The 17220-nt window shown below is 36.8% G+C and overlaps 1 protein-coding gene across 1 annotated transcript; it reads left to right on the forward strand.

Moving 5' to 3' along the window:
• The first annotated feature begins 276 nt into the window (after positions 1 to 276).
• Positions 277 to 16170, forward strand: LIPI (lipase I). Its single transcript, XM_030952789.1, has 10 exons — positions 277 to 334; positions 3446 to 3822; positions 5685 to 5793; positions 6447 to 6548; positions 7579 to 7668; positions 8743 to 8910; positions 10323 to 10415; positions 11987 to 12098; positions 12433 to 12606; positions 16083 to 16170. Exons 1-10 carry the CDS (start codon positions 286 to 288, stop codon positions 16168 to 16170), a joined length of 1362 nt encoding a protein of 453 aa, XP_030808649.1. The 5' UTR covers positions 277 to 285.
• Positions 16171 to 17220: the final 1050 nt, after the last annotated feature.

Consider the following 17220-nt stretch of genomic DNA (forward strand, 5'->3'; position numbering starts at 1 on the left):
TGCCAGCAATACGTGACATCACTTGCTTACGTGTAAATCTGCTGATAGACAGAGAGGGAAATAGATTAGAAATCAGTCCCAACCCTCACAGCCCAGTAACCACCCCATCTACTGAAGTCACTCAATAGGAGGAGTCAGAAGTGCAGAAGCTTGGCCACAGCTTCATTTTCTGCTTCCTACTTGCTTCATTGGTGTCATTCAGTTGTGTTACACATCTGGCATAAGGAAACACTCAATTTGCCATTTGTTTGTGGATATTACACATCACTTTTTCTCCACTTCCACATGCTGAAATTGTGTTTCTTCCTCTGTTTGATATACTGGGTGAGACCAGGTAAGAACCATTAGCTTGCTTGTAATGTGGAATCTTTGCTTTAATCAAACATTTAAAAAAATGAATATTCCTTCATTTAAATTGGCCACAAGATTAAGATAAAATCTTTAGTAAAAAGAATTCAATAACTTTGAAACTGAGACATAAGTTTTTTGTTTTAAAGTAAATAGAACCAAACCTGATACTTTATCTGTGCTTGTACTTTGCCCAGAGACCTGCTCAGGTATGTGCACTTTGTACAAAGTAGACGTAATCATGAAATAGTCTTAATATACTCATGTGAATTTATTGGTTGTTGCTGATGTGATAGGTGCTTAGATTTTCAAGTTACAAGTCACATTTTAAAATAGTTACAAAAAAGACTGTAAACTTAAGATTTTTCCCTTTTCAACCACACAAGGTAATTAAAATGCTTACAAATGTGCACAAGAATGTTACAATTATACATTAACTTGCTTAAAATGCATGCTTAACAGCCCAATGCCTACGTGTGTGTTTTGATTGCACAGAAAAGAGTGAGTACTTCAACAAGAGAGCACAAAGGGCAGCTGGGTATTGCTTCCAATGCTCAATGAGAAACAGGAGATTGAAAAACTTCCCCCTATGACTCCTCGCTGAACAATTCAAAATATTAAATCTATAAACCTATTTGTATTACTTATCTAATTCCACAGTAAAAACATCATCATTTCGCTTTTATTCTCTAGTTACTTTTGAAATAATAACTTCTTTCATTTCACAGCCAAGAGCAAACAAGTTGCTTCTCTTTGACATTTGCCAGCTAGAAAATAGGTTTGGCAGTTAAAATAATTTCCTTATGATAGATTTCTCACTCCCATGGAACAGACTGTGTCTGGTTTATCTCACTGTCATTCCACTGGTTTTAGAAGAAGTTTACCAATCAAATGATTTTAAAAAATTCAAAATTTTTAAAGGGATACAGAGCAATAGCTTACCATGAATCTTTTATATTTTAGATATGAAGGAGTGAATTTTAAGGATCAGTGGTTAAACTTGGATTTAAAGACCAGATCAGGCAAAATGAGAGTTTTATGTTGTACCTTTGAGACTATAATCAAGTGACTGGTTTTTATTTTCACTTTGTAGGTGAAGTTAGCGTAATGTAATTTATATTCTAGTTTTATCATAATATACAAAGATATGAAAACCAGAAATCAAACGTGACACATATTGTCAACATCTCAGGATCATGTCACATGCAGGACATTTTACCAGGATCTTGATTGTTATATTTATAAAATTCAAGTCCACTTCAGCTGAACAGTTTTCAGTTTCAGAACTTCTTGGATAAGACCAAGTGATGAAATGAGTTGCCTTCCTGTATCACTTGTTAGTTAATAACCTGGCTAGTAATCTCAGTTAAAGTTATTTATATTATTACGTGTTTAAATGATAAAAACAATGGTATTTATTTTTCAATATAATTCAGTATTTTTCTCCATGTAATAATTGTGCTTACTGTCATAACATCATGATAGACAAGAAACTTTTGTCTGGTTGGTTTGCAGCAGGGAGTTTCAGCTTATTTTTAACACTGTGTAACTTTAAGCCTGCTCTTGTTTGGACTATATCCATTATTTTTTTGTGATGTCCAGCCCAGAGGTGACCAATCTAGTCCTTGTAGATACATGGTTTGGCATTAGAGGTGATTGGTCTAGTTCCCTAAATTAGTGAATTAGTGTCTTTAGTGCCTTTACTGAATCTTTACTGCACCTTGAATGCCATAATTCACAGTGTTCAGCTTTGCTTAGACCTGACCTGTAGTATTGAACACGTATTTCAGATACCCTGTAAGCCACCCACACTTGCCTTTGGCAGCTTTAAGACAGGCTGCAGGCTTGCTGTCCATCTCAGATGTGGTGGATTTGGTTCTGCCTGTGAGCTGTTCTCTGGGAAAAGGAGAAGGGCTGGAACTGCTTCTCTTATGCCTCAAAAAATCAGAGAAATTCAGGTTACTTTTAAAATATTATTTTTAAGGAACTAAGAAGACACTATTTGTTTTCTCACTTTTGCTTTCTTGAAAGTGACTTGTTTTGCAAAGGTTTTAATGATGGAAGAGTTGAAAAGGTGCCATCAAGTAACAGAGAGACAAAAGTATTGTGTAAAGTAATGTAACGCACTGGAAGTCAAGAGATGGGCCAAAAACCTTGACCAGAAAACAACTAACACCATAGCAAAGGTGAAGAGGCCATTGCAGAAAAACTGACAGGTGTTGGTGTTCTGCCCAGAATCCTGAAGTGGTTTATCCATACAATGGGACCTCAGCAGCCAAAAGATATCTTTGAAGTGTGAACTTTGGATGTTGATAACCAGGCAGGGGAGAAATTTAATCTTTTTAGACTCTTTTGAAAATCTCCATCGTCTTGTTGAGCAGCTAAACCTGGTTACACCCTCACTGTCCAAGTAGAGACAGAAATGCTAAATCCTGCTGTTTGTCTTGTGCCATTAAGTATATTGACCTTAATTCTTATTTTTTCAAACTCAGAGCAAGATTCTTTGGTTTTTCTGCCTTTGTTTCTTGGTAATGGTGCCATTATGGTGATCCAAAGTTAGAAAAGGGTTCTGGATCATTCCTGTTTTGTCAGGCAGCTATTTCTTATTGCTAGATCAAACAAATAAGGTCTAAGTATTGGCAGCACAGCCACTCTGGCCCAAAGAGGAAGAAACAACCACAAAAGCCTTCCTGTTTATACAGCACACACTTCTTGTGAAAAAATTCTGAGAACCTGCCTTTGATGGTGAAGTAAAAGATCTTATCAAGACTGGCTACTAATTAGCAGTTATAAGGAGAAAATACACTGTTCAGGAAAAATTGGGATAATTTCACATTTGAAGGGTTGAGAGGAGCCCTGGTGATATATATATATAATGGTGGTATATATATAATAGTGGTGTCTGCAGAGTCATTGGTTAAATTGTGGTTCCTTGTTTAAATGCGTGTTTTGACACCTCTTTCCAAAGGTCAAGAGTAAAGAAAATGGAAGTTCTCCACCTTCAGCAGAAAAAAGATATGGAAAGAAAAGTGAAGAAGTGGTATTTCAGGTAGCCCAACTCATCAAATGACTGTCTTAACATTTTCATCTTTTTCAGATGAGGCAAAAATATGTCCTGAATTTACAGACCTTAACCTAGGTGATGCCTTGACTGGAACAGAACTCTATGTTCAGCTACTCCTGTACACAAGGGAAAATCCAGATTGTGCTGAGAGACTCATTGAACTCAATGTTACTGCATCTAAGTACCTGAATACAACCAAGAAAATTGTCTTTGTTATTCACGGCTTCAGGCCAACAGGATCTCCTCCAGCATGGCTGGGTGACATGAAGAAGCTTTTACTGTCTTCAGAGGATATTAATCTCATTATAGTTGATTGGAATCGTGGTGCTACCACTGTGAATTACGTAACTGCTGTGAAAAACTGCAGAAAAGTTGCAGAAATACTGAAGAATTATGTTGACCAGATGCTGGTAAGGCAGAGCATTGCATCTGTTTTGAATAAGTATGAAGAGCATGGTTTGATTGGGAATGGATATTTAAAATATATCTATAGAGAAGTCCAGTGAACAATATCAAATCACATTTCTTTATAGAGGTATTACTAACTTGCAGTTATTATTGCATATATTATCTTCACCGAAGTTCTTAATTCCTTTCACTGAAATGTGCCTGAAAGTGCATCTGATTTCTTGAACCAGCTGGAAGTTTTAGGTCTTCTGGAAAGAGTGAATTCAGCAGCGGGACAGTAGAGGGAGAGATATTCTAATAGTATGTAGCATAAACATTTTACAAAGGCATTGCACCACTATTTTTACTATTAATTTACTGAAAATAAAGGTTTTAAATGAGAAATAAGCCACTGACAAAGATATAAATATTAATTTTAAAATGGTATAAACTTCTTGCTGAAACCATAGTTGATGCCAATGGTCTTAATTGGACTTAAGATTTATTGGTTAATCAAACGGACAAAACATGTGATGATGTTCTTTATGCCGTTGTCTGATTTGTCACTTGAATTTTCATCTTTTCTCACCACTTATTTCTCAGCCATTCTCAGAAATTTTGAATGCTGTGATGTAGGGGGATAGAATATAAGAAAATAAAGGTGGTGTAGAAAGTAACCTTACCCCTAAGGAGTTGCAGCTGGGCCAATTATCAAAGATGAGGAACAAGCCTGACTTTAACAGGCCACAGCTGTAACCAGTGAGGAGAAGAGTGCTATAAAAGAGTGGGGTGGCTGGGTGAGAAGGGAGCAGGAGTCATTTGGCTGCTTTGTGAAGAAGAAAGAGCCAGTGCTTTGAGGTGCTGCTCATGAGAAGCACCAAGAAGGTATGGAACTTTTGTGATAGGAGACAACAGTATGGAACCCCTGCAATAGGATGACAACACTATGTAGTAAAAAAAAATTCCTGTGGAATTTCAGGGCAATATCCAACATTTTGAGAAGGGTTTTCTCTCCTTTCACCTCAGCCTATCAGAATCTGTCAGCGGGGATGAGATACAGTGATAGCAATTTACAATTGTGCCACTAGATTTATTGTTATGGAATAAAAAATAAGGTAGGACTGTGAAAAGATTAATTAAGTTAATTGCTGTTTACAGATCTGCCTGGCAAACAGTGCCAGTGTGTGTGAGTCCTGAAAGTGGTGGGGGAGGAGGGTCTGTAGTGTCCCACAGCTATCACTTTCACACTTGCAAGCTGTTGTGAGGCCCTTTTAATTCATTTTAAGACACACTAATATTTCAGGTGCTGTGTGTCATCCCATCATTTTGCAGGGATTCTAGCTAGGTCAGGTGACACTGTTTTAGAGTTCTTCTGTAGATTTTCATTTGGGTTTTTTGAATACTGTCTGCTTTGTAGAATAGGTGTTTTAAGGTGTGCATTATTCAGCTGCTGTGTGACAAAAGTATTTGTTAATGGCATTATGTTTTTAATTTATTTTATTGGAAGGATAAAGCAGGGCAAGATTTTTTTTCCCTCCTTTGTTGCTTTGGTTCGACTTTCTTTTATCTGATAAATGTCTTCCTCTTCCCTTCTAACTAATGTGGCATTTCAGGAGAAATGTGATTCAAGCTTCCTTTTTACATTTTTCTAGTTAAAGAATTTCATAATTTCTACACTTTAACATAATTCCTACACTTTTATGATTTCTACACTAATATAGAATTGCAAACTGAAAGGAGCTTTGTAATATCCTTTTTTTTTTGAGCTAGAAAATTAAAAATATAATTTAAAGTACTGACCAGAAGTGAAAACTAAATCAGCCTAGTGATTTCTGTTCCATTAATTCTGTGTGTGACTGGCTTTGGTGTTTTTTCTTCCTGGTAGGTGGGTGGAGCTTCTCTTGACTCTCTCTATATGATTGGAGTTAGTCTTGGTGCTCATATAGCTGGTTTTGTTGGCCAGAAGTACAATGGCAAACTTGGCAGAATTACAGGTAAGGCTTTTAATCCTAGTGCACATATTCTGTTGTACCTTGTGTTGTTGTCAGAGCTCTGAGATGTCGGCAAACGAAAATTGAATATTTAATGGCATGCATGAGAAAAAATATAGCCCTGGTAGCAGTTCAGAATATGGGGCAAGTCTGCCTTCAGGACTTAAATTACAGATTAAATTTTCCAACCTGGTTACCTCTAGTGTCTCAAATGAAAATTGAGTGCTTCATCTAGATGACGCTTACGTTAAATGATACACTACCTGAGTGTCTGACTCAGTTGTGCTCTGGAAGTGAGGGCAGTTATTTTGGGCATTTTAGTTTTATAACGTGTATAATAGGTATGGTGTTTTCTTGGGGAAAAGGACAAAAAAATTTTCTGGACTTGATCCCAATGCTGTTGGTTTATATTCACCTGAATAAATGGGAGATGAGCACATCTAGTTGTGGAAAAAGAGAAATTCAACATATGGGTTGATCAGTTTTGTGGTAGGAATCTTTGCTTTTCTTAGCCAGTTGAAGAGAAAATTATGCTTTTTAAAAATTTTTATACCAAGAAAATGAAGAATCACTGCTGAATAATGCTCAGATGTTGGTCTTTCATCTATCTGCAGAAGGAGCCTGGGGTTTATGATGCAAATGCTGTTTTTATTCAGGTCTGGATCCAGCAGGCCCTTCATTCAATGAAGAACCACCAGAGTACAGACTGGATCCTACTGATGCACAGTTTGTGGATGTAATCCATTCAGATATTGATGGTAATAACAGCGCTTTGACTCTCCTCTTTTAGCTTGAGGAAAGGCAGGAAAGCAAAAGGGAAGGGATAAGCTGTTTCAGTAGCATCCATATAGTGCTGCAGGAGAATATTTTCTGCTAACATGAATGTTCTTTTGCTGTGCAAGTCTGTATGAACACAGAGGCTGTAAGCACATGGTTATCACTGAATTAATCCCTTCTGAGACAGTCAGGCTCTGCTGTATCAACTTAGTACATCACAGAGCCACTGCTTAAAATACTCAATCATGTTACTGTAAGGTTAAAAAGAAGAACATGGTAAAGTCTGCTTCATCTATGCTTTAATCTCTGGCTTCATTTTTTCCTCAAAACAATAGTAAACCTTTAATGCCACAATTGTCCCATTATTTGCGTAGTTTCATGTCAGTTTCTTTAATAAAATTAAAATCTAAGCATGTTCCTACATACAAATTTCAGGCTGCAAAATACCAGTTTTTGCAGTGTTCCCATTATGTGAATAAAGCTAATGTGTGGTAAAAAGGAAGGTAGGTCAGATTGAATTAACTCTTACTCATGGAATTTTGCTTACTTTTACAGGACAGAGAGATACAGATTTTCCTACTTTGATTTACTGCTAATATAAGTGTAGTTCAGAATCCAATGTCTTGCAAATAATGGGAAATTTTAATCTAATAAAAATTGCACTGGGAAAGAATTTTGGTTGGAGAGGATATGAATTTCATAAATTTATTTATGTAAATAATATCTTGGTTACAACTGTTTCTGTTCTTTCTCTTTTGCAGCAGTAGGACTCTTACACAATTTTGTATACATTTGTGTACAGCATTTTACACATATATAATTTTCTTAAAGAGAAAAAAATCCCTTGACTTTTACCTCATAGCATGACCTTGATTTACTGTACAAAAAGAATGGCATACTTGCAAAAAATTTCTTTAAGACCTCCATAATTTTTAGGGTGAATCTGATGATAAATAATTGCCTTTGTAATTCTGTTTATGGTTTTTTCATTCGTGATGTTTTTTACTTTAGTACTAGGTTTCAAGAAGCCTTTAGGAACCATTGATTTCTATCCAAATGGAGGAATGTACCAGCCTGGTTGTCCAAAAACATTTTTCAGTGGTAAATAAAAAATCTATTTATTTAATGAGAAGAAAAGTTTGAGATCAAATCAAAAAAGGTTAAATTGAATTGAGTGTACACTGCACTTTGTCAGTAATATGGGACCTGAGACCATATGCTTTCTTTTCCATCCCTATGCAGCAAAAGAAAAATAATAAAGATATTTGAAAATAATCTTGCTATAACATCAATTTCCAATAATATAATTAATATTGGCATGATGGAATGGTGTTATTGTATTATATATAAAACCTCAATATACTGATCATAATTTTTCCCTGGTTATATGGGTCCAGGCATGGGGGAAGGTGTTTGTGTCCCAGTGGTTTGGGCAGGATCCCTTGCCTATGACACGGAAGGCAAGGCTTCCACATCCCCTCTGTGTTTTAGGTTCGTCCTGGCTGGCAATGATGAACTAGGTTTTGGTGTTGGATATGTCTTTTAGGGTAAAAACAGTTTTATGAAATGATCTTTTGATGCAAAACTTTGCTTATTTCAATTTCCATGAGTGCTAAGCAAGGTTGCTGGCAGCTATTTTTGTATACTCTTTTGGATATGTTTGTTTCTGTCAGTCTTTCCCATTACTAATTTGCACAGTGCTACCAAGCTGTGCAAAGGCATAAGGCTTCCACTTGTGTGTTTGTGAGTATGGGAGAATCCCTTAAGCTAGCACAATCATCATCTCTACAATTCCCAAAGTTTGCTTTGTCAGGAAAGGAAGGAATTTATTTCCCCCAGAAAACTAGAGAGAAGAATCTCTGAAGTGTTCCTCATGGTAATTTTCTTTGGCCCAAGTTGTCCCTCAGAGAGTAGTAAAGCACTGGCACAGGTTTCCCAGAGAAGTTGTGGATGTACCACAGGATGAAGCCTGGAAGTGTTCAAGGCCAGGTTGGATTGGGCTCTGAGCAACTTGATGTAGTGGAAGGTGTCCCAAGGCAGAAGGGTTGGAACAAGCTGATATTTAAAGTCCCTTCCAACCCAAACCATTCTATGATTCTACTTGTACAACATCTTTTTTCATTAATAAAAATTATTAACTATTCTTTTTATATTTCTTTTTTTTCTTCCCTGAAGGATTATATTATTTTAAATGTGACCATCAGAGATCTGTCTTCCTCTTCTTATCATCTTTGAAAAGAAAGTGTGACATAATAACATATCCTTGTCACTCTTACTTGGATTACAAGAGAGGAAAATGTCTTAATTGTAATGCTTTCCAGCCTATGTCCTGCCCAGTAGTGGGTAAGTGTTACCATATCTGATCTGGGCTGGGTGAGATTTCCTGGGAAGTTAAAATAGTTAAAAGTTCGCGGGTTTGTCTGCTTTATAGTTATCTCTGATAGGCACAGGTGCTGAATGTTCCTACTCTTTGGGTTTTGTGCTTTCCAGTCTGGAATGGATTCAGTGTTTTCCCTTTCTAGAGAAAAACTGCTTGTGGTTAGTTCATCACTTCAGGCTTTAAGAGTGCCATGTGATCCCTAGAGGACCTGTGGTTTTTAATATTTAATAATGTTTAAAGCAGCCTCATGGGTTTTTTGTGCTTCCTTTGGAATCAAGCTTTTATTTGGAGGGGATTTTAATTGTTTTGGGGGTTTGTTGCTTTTAGAGACGATTTGGGTGCAGTTTGAAAAGAGCTACAATAGTGTGAGCATTTCCCAGTTGGCAGGGTTTTCTTAAAAATGACATTTTAAAAACATGTAATTAGAAGTTTAAATTTAAATTTTTATCTTGTCTTTTTTTTTTTTTTTTGCACCCTTATGCTGGGATGTGTATGTCACATTAGTTGGATCAGGCTAGAAGAAAAAGCATAGATAGATCTGTGTGCTATTTTCTAAAAATCCAACCATAGTGAGCCTTTATAGTAGGACAGAAAGACTCCAGGACTTCCCCAGCATGGTTATTAGCCAAGCTGGATGCACTTGGACAGAATGCCCAAGGTAGAGGTGCAGAAATATTTCCCCAGTCAGCTGCTGAGTCTGGGAACTCAGTGGAGAAGCAGCAGCATCCTTCTGCTGCAATCCTTCATGCTTTGCAGTGGCAGCTCTACAGTCTGGAATTAGCCTTCCTTGTCCAGTCTAGGTAGAGAGATTAACAGGGAGACAACAGGATCATCCATTCTAGAAATAAGGACTGTTATCAAGCTCCCAAGATAACAATCATGGAACTGTAGAAATTTCTTTCTATGTTAAATCCATGAGCTTAGGGGGTTTGCAGAGGATCTTATATTTTATTAAACAATATCTACAAATAGGCTAAAGAGTTAAAAGATATTTAATGATTCAAATGAAAGAAAGAAAAGCTGTTCTGCAAGTGCTCTCTGCAAATATGTGGGCTATGTTTTTGGGGTTGTTTTTATTACCTCTGTAGGATTTTGTCAGCACTACTTTTTGGAGTTAGTATCTAGGCTAAAGAGGTTACTATTACGTTATGACAATTTTAGTGATACTAATATATTAGAGGAATTAAATACTTGTATACTACAGTCTGTTTTACTCAGCAGATTCCTTCCTTTTGCTAGTCAGTTTTCTTTCTCAGAGGATATTTAAGAAAATTAAAGCCAAATTTGTCGTGGTGTGAGATTGTTTAGTGTAAACATATGTATATCATGATTTTGCTAAATGTCTGAAATGAAATATTTTAACTTTGGATTTCAGGTTATCATGCTGATAGATGGAAAAAGCTGTTGATACCATATAGTTCACCAATAAAAGCTTACTTTGATACCTCAGACCGAGACCCATTCTGCAGTGAGTAACTAAATGCATACATAAAACCTCTTTATAAAAATTTGACTCTTATTTTTTAGCTGATCTGGAGTGAAAATATGTTAAGAGCAGAAGTTAGTGTTAGCTACTGTGTAAAATGATGTAAAAAACCCATGAACTAAGGGTCACTTCACAGACTGGAGAAAGAAGAAAAAGTAATATTGTGTGAACTGGGAAAGAACTGTACCTTTAAAACTAATGGGATGGACTGCCAAGAGGAAGAGGGAAGCCAGAAAATGAGAATCAAGTGGGAGGGAAAAAGCTGCATTGATGCAACCTGCTTAGATGGGATCAGTGCTGCCGTTTTCAGAGAGCGGGAAAGGGAAGTGAGACTGCCCTGGGTGGGGGACAAAAAGAGAAATCTCTATGTTCCACCCCAGGAGATCACCCCTACAGTTAAATAAAGCTTCTCCATGTCTCCCCAGGAGTGAAACAGTGAAGGAAAAACTCAGCTGGCTGCTTCAGAGTTATATTCTGTGTCAGTGAGCTCTCATGGCATGTGCTTCAGCTGCCACAGTGTAGATACCTCCCTACCCATGTAGGTCCAGCCTGGATCCTCATCCAATTTCTCTGGGTATTAAAAGGTTCTAGCACCCTGAAAAAGTGCAACACACTTTTCTAATTAGTTATGTTTAAGATTTCTTCATTTAGGGCATGGGGATAGGCTTACTGGGCATTAATGTGAAATTAGGTTTTCCCATTAGTTTTGTCCATCTTGGCAAGTTTGGTGACCAGGAACAGATGGTCCAAGTCATGTTTGCTGGCATCACTGTATCTTCCAAAGGATTGAGGAGGGGTGACTGAAATGATGGATTTTACATAATTTTTTAAACACAAAATTTACATAAAATAACTCCTCTTCCCGGTGTCTTTGAGCTCAATCCAAACCTGTTACTCCTGTTCTCCCCTGCCCCTCACTGGTGTTGGTAAAAGGGAGAAAAGAGGAAGAGAAATATTTTCAAAGCTAGGAGGAGGCACATGGAGCAAAGTAAGGACTATTTTAATGACAGTATAAATTTAAAGGAAAATATGCAAGATCAAGAAGAAAAAAAATATGCCAAGTCAGGAAGCAAAACAAACAAGTCTGAAAAAGAGTGTATTCATTAATTAAAGCCTTAATTATAAGATATTTGGAAACCTGAGGAAACAGAAATTAACAAGAGGTCTTAAAAAGAAGGGAAATTGTAAACTTGAGCAAGACAAGGCCTCATATGAGTCCTGGTCTTTTAGGATGGAATGATAATAATAATGATAATGTTTTGGCCACATGCCAAAAAACAAAGACAGTTTTACTTGTTGTCCTGACGGGGAGCAGTAAAGGTGTGTGGTTCCAATACTGGGGATGGATACAGAAGTCCAGGTCAGGGTTTGTGAGGGCACGAGACAGGTCAGCAGCAGGTCAGATTTTTATTCTCCTTTGAACAGGGAGGGTCAAAGTAAAGAGTCACTATTCCTATCACCTACCAGTAAATACATTTAACAGGGTGGGGATACCAGCTGTTTCCTGTTGAGGTCATTATTTGACTCTCATGCTTTGCTATTTCTTCCTACAGTGTATAACTACTTATTGGACATTACTACCTGGAATAAAAGCATTAGGAGAGGTTTCATTAAAGTTAAAATAATGGATAATGATGGAAACGCAGTAGAGTCACAGATGAACAGGTATGTTATTCTTTGTCTTTAATTTTTTTTAAATTACTTCATAGGACTAATTTTCTGAGTTTTCTAAACTTGTTAGCTTGCAAGTTGAAAAAGTATCTTGAGTTTTTTAAGAACTTGGCCATGGCCCAGGTTCCTGGATGTGGCTCAGCATCGGGGCAATGCCCTCACACTGAAACAATCCTTGCTTGGTGCTGGTTTGAATCCTGTTCTAGCTGGCCTTGTTCTGAATGCTCAAAGTTGGTACATCCCACAAGATTTCCAAGTTAAATAATAATACTTAGCAATAATGAATATTACTCAGCTAACAAAAGCCTGTCTAAATATTTTTCTTTAGCAAAGCTTCAACATTTCAGCAATATAAAAGCGTCAAAATACTGACTGGATTTCCCCGAGACATTGAAAAAATTGCAAAAATGTCCTTGACTTTTTCTACTAAGGCTTTAATAGGCCCAACAAAAAAGCTTAAGATTCTTCACATGAAGCTGACATCTGTCAATAATCCAAAAAGGTGAGTGTTTGTCATGTATCACAGCTGGGTATCAACTAAGGCGCTGCGGATGTTTTCTCAGTAACATCTATTTCCCTGCAATGATTTTTTTCTAATTGCTTATTCCTAAGTGTATGAATATTCTTCTTATCATCCTAATGATCAGATTTGTCATGTGGAAGAGCTGCTATGTCCATTAACATTTAGTGCACAGCAGCTTGTACATGGCAGTGTCACACGTGCTGTGCGTCACAGCTGCGCTTTCAAGGACCAACCTGACTTGCATGGTCAGCTTCTGCTCCATAAATTAAATTTCATCAAGCAGTTTTCTGATTTTCTCATGTGGCTGTACACAGCTTTTCATATTCAGGTGTGAAATGGAGCACTTCAGCAACATGTGTGACTGGAATAATTTTTTTGGTCTTACTGATGATGGTAAAAAGTTCTTCTAAGATCAGAACACAGTCTGTGTCTGCTTACAGTTAAAATTAAATAATCTGCCTTTTTTTTTGTAATTGAGTATAATTACTAAGCTTTTATTAATTCTGGTTTAAAATAGTTCAGCATTATTACCATATGTTCATTTTTAAATCTCTAAATTTACTCGTGCAGTAACTCTAGCACTCTAGTTAAATTTTGCATTTGCATCTTGTGAAAAGAACATATTACATGGAATAGGTAAGAAACACCCAGGAGTAGCAAGAGTACTTTATTTGAGAGTTGTTAATTTGTTTCTTATTAATGGCAGATTCAAGAAAGTCAGAATTTAAAATAAAACCTAAAATTTCATATCAAAAAAGTAATAGCAAATGAGTAATGATTGAGAATAATGTTACAATACTTAGTAGTCTTAAGTCAGTATATTTTTTTAACTTGATATGTAGCATTTGAGGATTTATTATATGTTGCATGATAATAGCCTAGTAAGAATTGGGTATGATACTTTGCAAAAATTGTGAAACCTTCTTAAATTAATCTACTATTTTAGATTTGCTGAGGAAGAGAAAGAGATGGATGGGAGAAACTTAGAAAGAAACAAAACACTCAGTAATCAAAATTGTACCCCAGAATGTACCTACATTTGACTTTATTAACTTACTGAAAGCCATAAGTCTCAAGCTCTCAGGGGAAAATGGCATGATTGTATTTCAAAGCATTTGGTGATGAGAGAGGGTGAAAAGTTCTAAATCATATTCCAATTTTTTTCTCAGCCCAGTGGTGATAAATCAGAAGATACGTTTTGTGTAAGCCTGTCAGCACATGGGGCTTTCTCAGATAATGAGCTAGCAAGAAAACAAAGATTTTCAGTGAACAGCCCTTATAGGGTTTGAGTTTTCATTCCTGTTAGTCTGACTCTTGTTAGTTTAAAAGTGAGATGCACTTGATGTGCTTTAATATAAGATCCACTAAAGTCCTTCATGTGGAGCCTCATCAGATTGCAGCTGTAGAGGCATGTTAGGTACTTTTAGAGAACAGTGGAAAATACTGCATTGAATCAGCATGTGAAGGTAATATAAATGCAGACATTAAAGCACTATTGGTATAATTACCTAATTGCTCTTTGTAATTACACCAACCTATATTTACCTTATTTACATATAATTACCACAATTACTTGAATACAGGATGATCACCTAGAAACTACATTAGAACTATTTGAATTATTCACCACAAAGTAGTAGATAAAAACCAGGGGACAGATGCAGAGATAAAAGACAATAGGAGTCTCAGTCTCCCCAGGTCTGAATTAATGGCAAACTGTGGGAGTTTGGGGAATATCACAGACAATTGTCTGCTGGGCTGATCCACTATTCACACAGATGGTGTGTAAATATGGGAGTGCTGAAAGGTACACATAATTTTCATACTCTTCTTCTGATCCCTGAGATAAAACCAGAAAGCTTTGCTAACTTGTGCATGTCCAGGTGTCAGTTATGCCCAAAATCTTATAAACCTGTCAGTGGATTCAGCTGCAGTTCAAGAGGAAGGTGAAATGTCTCAAAGATACTTAGCCCAGACACCTCTGGGGTTTTTTGACCAAAACAAGAACAGAGGTAATATAAAGAAGACCTTGCAGATAGCTCTTCTGAACAGGTGTGGCATGCCTGTGATTTTTAGTAGGCAGCAGAGAAGCCATTTAGTTTGAGGGGTAGGGAAGCCTCAGCTTACAAAAACATTTTTTGTATTTTGCTCCTTGTTGGTGAACCTGCTCCCTGCTCAGGGCTCGTCTCCTGTGAGACATTCCTGTTACTCAGTAATCACCAGCTGAGATGGATCGCACTCCAAATGAGATAAAATATGTTGGAAAACATAAGCTTTTATTTCTAGAATTCAGCATTATGGTTTGACTTGGTATTTTGGCCCCTGTGGTTAGATATAAATAATACTACAAAAATACTATAATAATGCAACACTGAATTCAAATCAAAACAAATTGTTGATGAAAGGCTGGATGAAATTCTATGCTTTGCACTGTACAAAACGCCAGAATTCATATTGATCTTTTTAGTCATAAAATTACTGTCTTAACTTTGTGGAGCCCCTAAAAGGTGTCATATTCTTAAGTAGAAATCTGACATTCCTTTCACATACAGACAGGTGGAGCATTAACTGGTAGGAACTCTTATAAGAATGGGCAATAATGGAAATGCCTGGTGTGCTGTTCTCTCCTTTTGCTGTTCCACTGTGTTTTACCTCCCAGGTCGAGGTGAATTGTGTGGTATACCCCCATCTATGAGTTCAGAGCAATAGAGAAGATAATTTTAAATAGAATAAGTCTCATGGCTTGTGTGCTATGGAGGTGCTATCCAGAGAGTGTCCAGCTCTCCCCATACACTACAATAGTGCATGAAGAGCAGGACTGTGACCTGCCTCTGCCCTAAAAGGCAGAGCACTTATACTGACCTCAAAAAGCATGTTTTTCATGTACATGTGGCTCCCTTTGTGACCTCTTTGTGTTCATGTAATGTTAGTCAGCTGTGAGTTATCTAGGTGTTTAGAAGACAAATTGCTCTCTTGCATTAAAATTTCTTACACATGCTGTCATTGCCAGTGAAAGAGAAAATATTATGATGTGGTTCTTTACTTTCTCATGTAAAATAAAAGCAGAGGAATTTTCCTACCTAGGGAACTCAAAATAATTTATTCAGGCCCTGTGTTAGCAGGAGTTGTGTAGATTTTGGGTCATGCTGCTAAAGAGTTAATTTGAATGCAGATTAATAGCTGTAATGGATGAGATGCTGCATCTTTGTACTTGAGACTAGTGTGATACACTTTGCATCCTCCAGCTGATGTTTGGTTGTTTTTCAGTCCATCAGAGTTACTCTAGGAATGCTTGAACTAAGGTATAAACTTAGACCAGGAGACACTTCTTGTCCTGAGTACTGTCTCTGAGAGCTGGTAAATACTGGAGGTTTAATAATTCAAATACAGGAGTATTTTTCTGTTAAATTTAACTTTTTCTGTTGTGAGTTTTATTTCTTTCTCTGTTTTTGTAGGCCTCAGCTGTGCAGATACGATTTGGTACTGATGGAGAAGATTGAAGTGATCTTCAGACCTATCCCTTGCTTTGGGATGGGTACATGAAAAGAGAGCTACTACTAACCTAATTTCTCTCAGGGCAGTGACATTTTGATGCTTCCTCAGGATAAAGACTGCAATGAGAAAGGAAATGAGATAAGCTAGATATATTTTTCAAGAGTCTACCTGATAATATACTTTACTTGCTCTGAGTGCCTTAGGCAGAAATTAATTGAAAAGTTCAGACATGTCTGTGCTTGGAAAATTATTTGAGCAAAGTAAATGTATCATGGTAGAGAACATGCAGTGGTCTGTTCATTACTCTGTTAGCAATGAAGCAACTACTGAATTAAATATGAATTGTCTGCATAATCCTGGCACATTATTTGTCATCCATATATTTAAATATTTATTATTTGTAATGGCTTTTACATGGAAACATAACGATCTGTCTACTAAATGAATTTAATATACTGTACATGTGATCTATGGATCTAATACACAACAGTTTTGCAGTGCTGTGTTCATTGGATAAATGAATTCATATTTTCTCTTTATGTAACATCTCAGTATGAGGAGTGGAACAATAATATTTGTGAGTACATTTGTAAATTTTCTAGTTTAAATCTGTTGTCTTTATCATAGATGAATACTTTTGCAGGCATTCAGATTTTTTTTATAACTGCTATGGACAGAGTAGTGTTGTTTCAGCTACAAAGTAATCTAATGTCTATTCTGAGGAGAATAACTTAGAAGTGAAATAAATGTATTTTCACTTTGCTTCTGTTTGGGCCTCTTGGAATTAGAGCTGTGGTTTGGGTTGAGACTGATGGAAGCTCTCCACCTATTGGGATGTGAGCAGGAGTAAATGTTACAAAAAGATTTCCTCCTCTAATTCAGAAAAAACATGTTTTCTTGTCCCAGACTGCCTTTCCTGATGGAACTGACTGGAGGAGAGATAGGTGTATTTTTCTTCTGTAAGGCTGTTTTATGTGTTTCATGCTGGTTTCTCATGCAAATGCACATTATCCATTCCCTTTCTCTCCCATGTCCCCATCTGTCCTTACACTTGACAGCAATGCTTGGTTGAACCTATTAACCAATTTCATCTAAATG

The sequence above is a fragment of the Camarhynchus parvulus genome, chromosome 1 (genome assembly GCF_901933205.1).
Source record: "Camarhynchus parvulus chromosome 1, STF_HiC, whole genome shotgun sequence".
Taxonomy (NCBI): domain Eukaryota; kingdom Metazoa; phylum Chordata; class Aves; order Passeriformes; family Thraupidae; genus Camarhynchus; species Camarhynchus parvulus.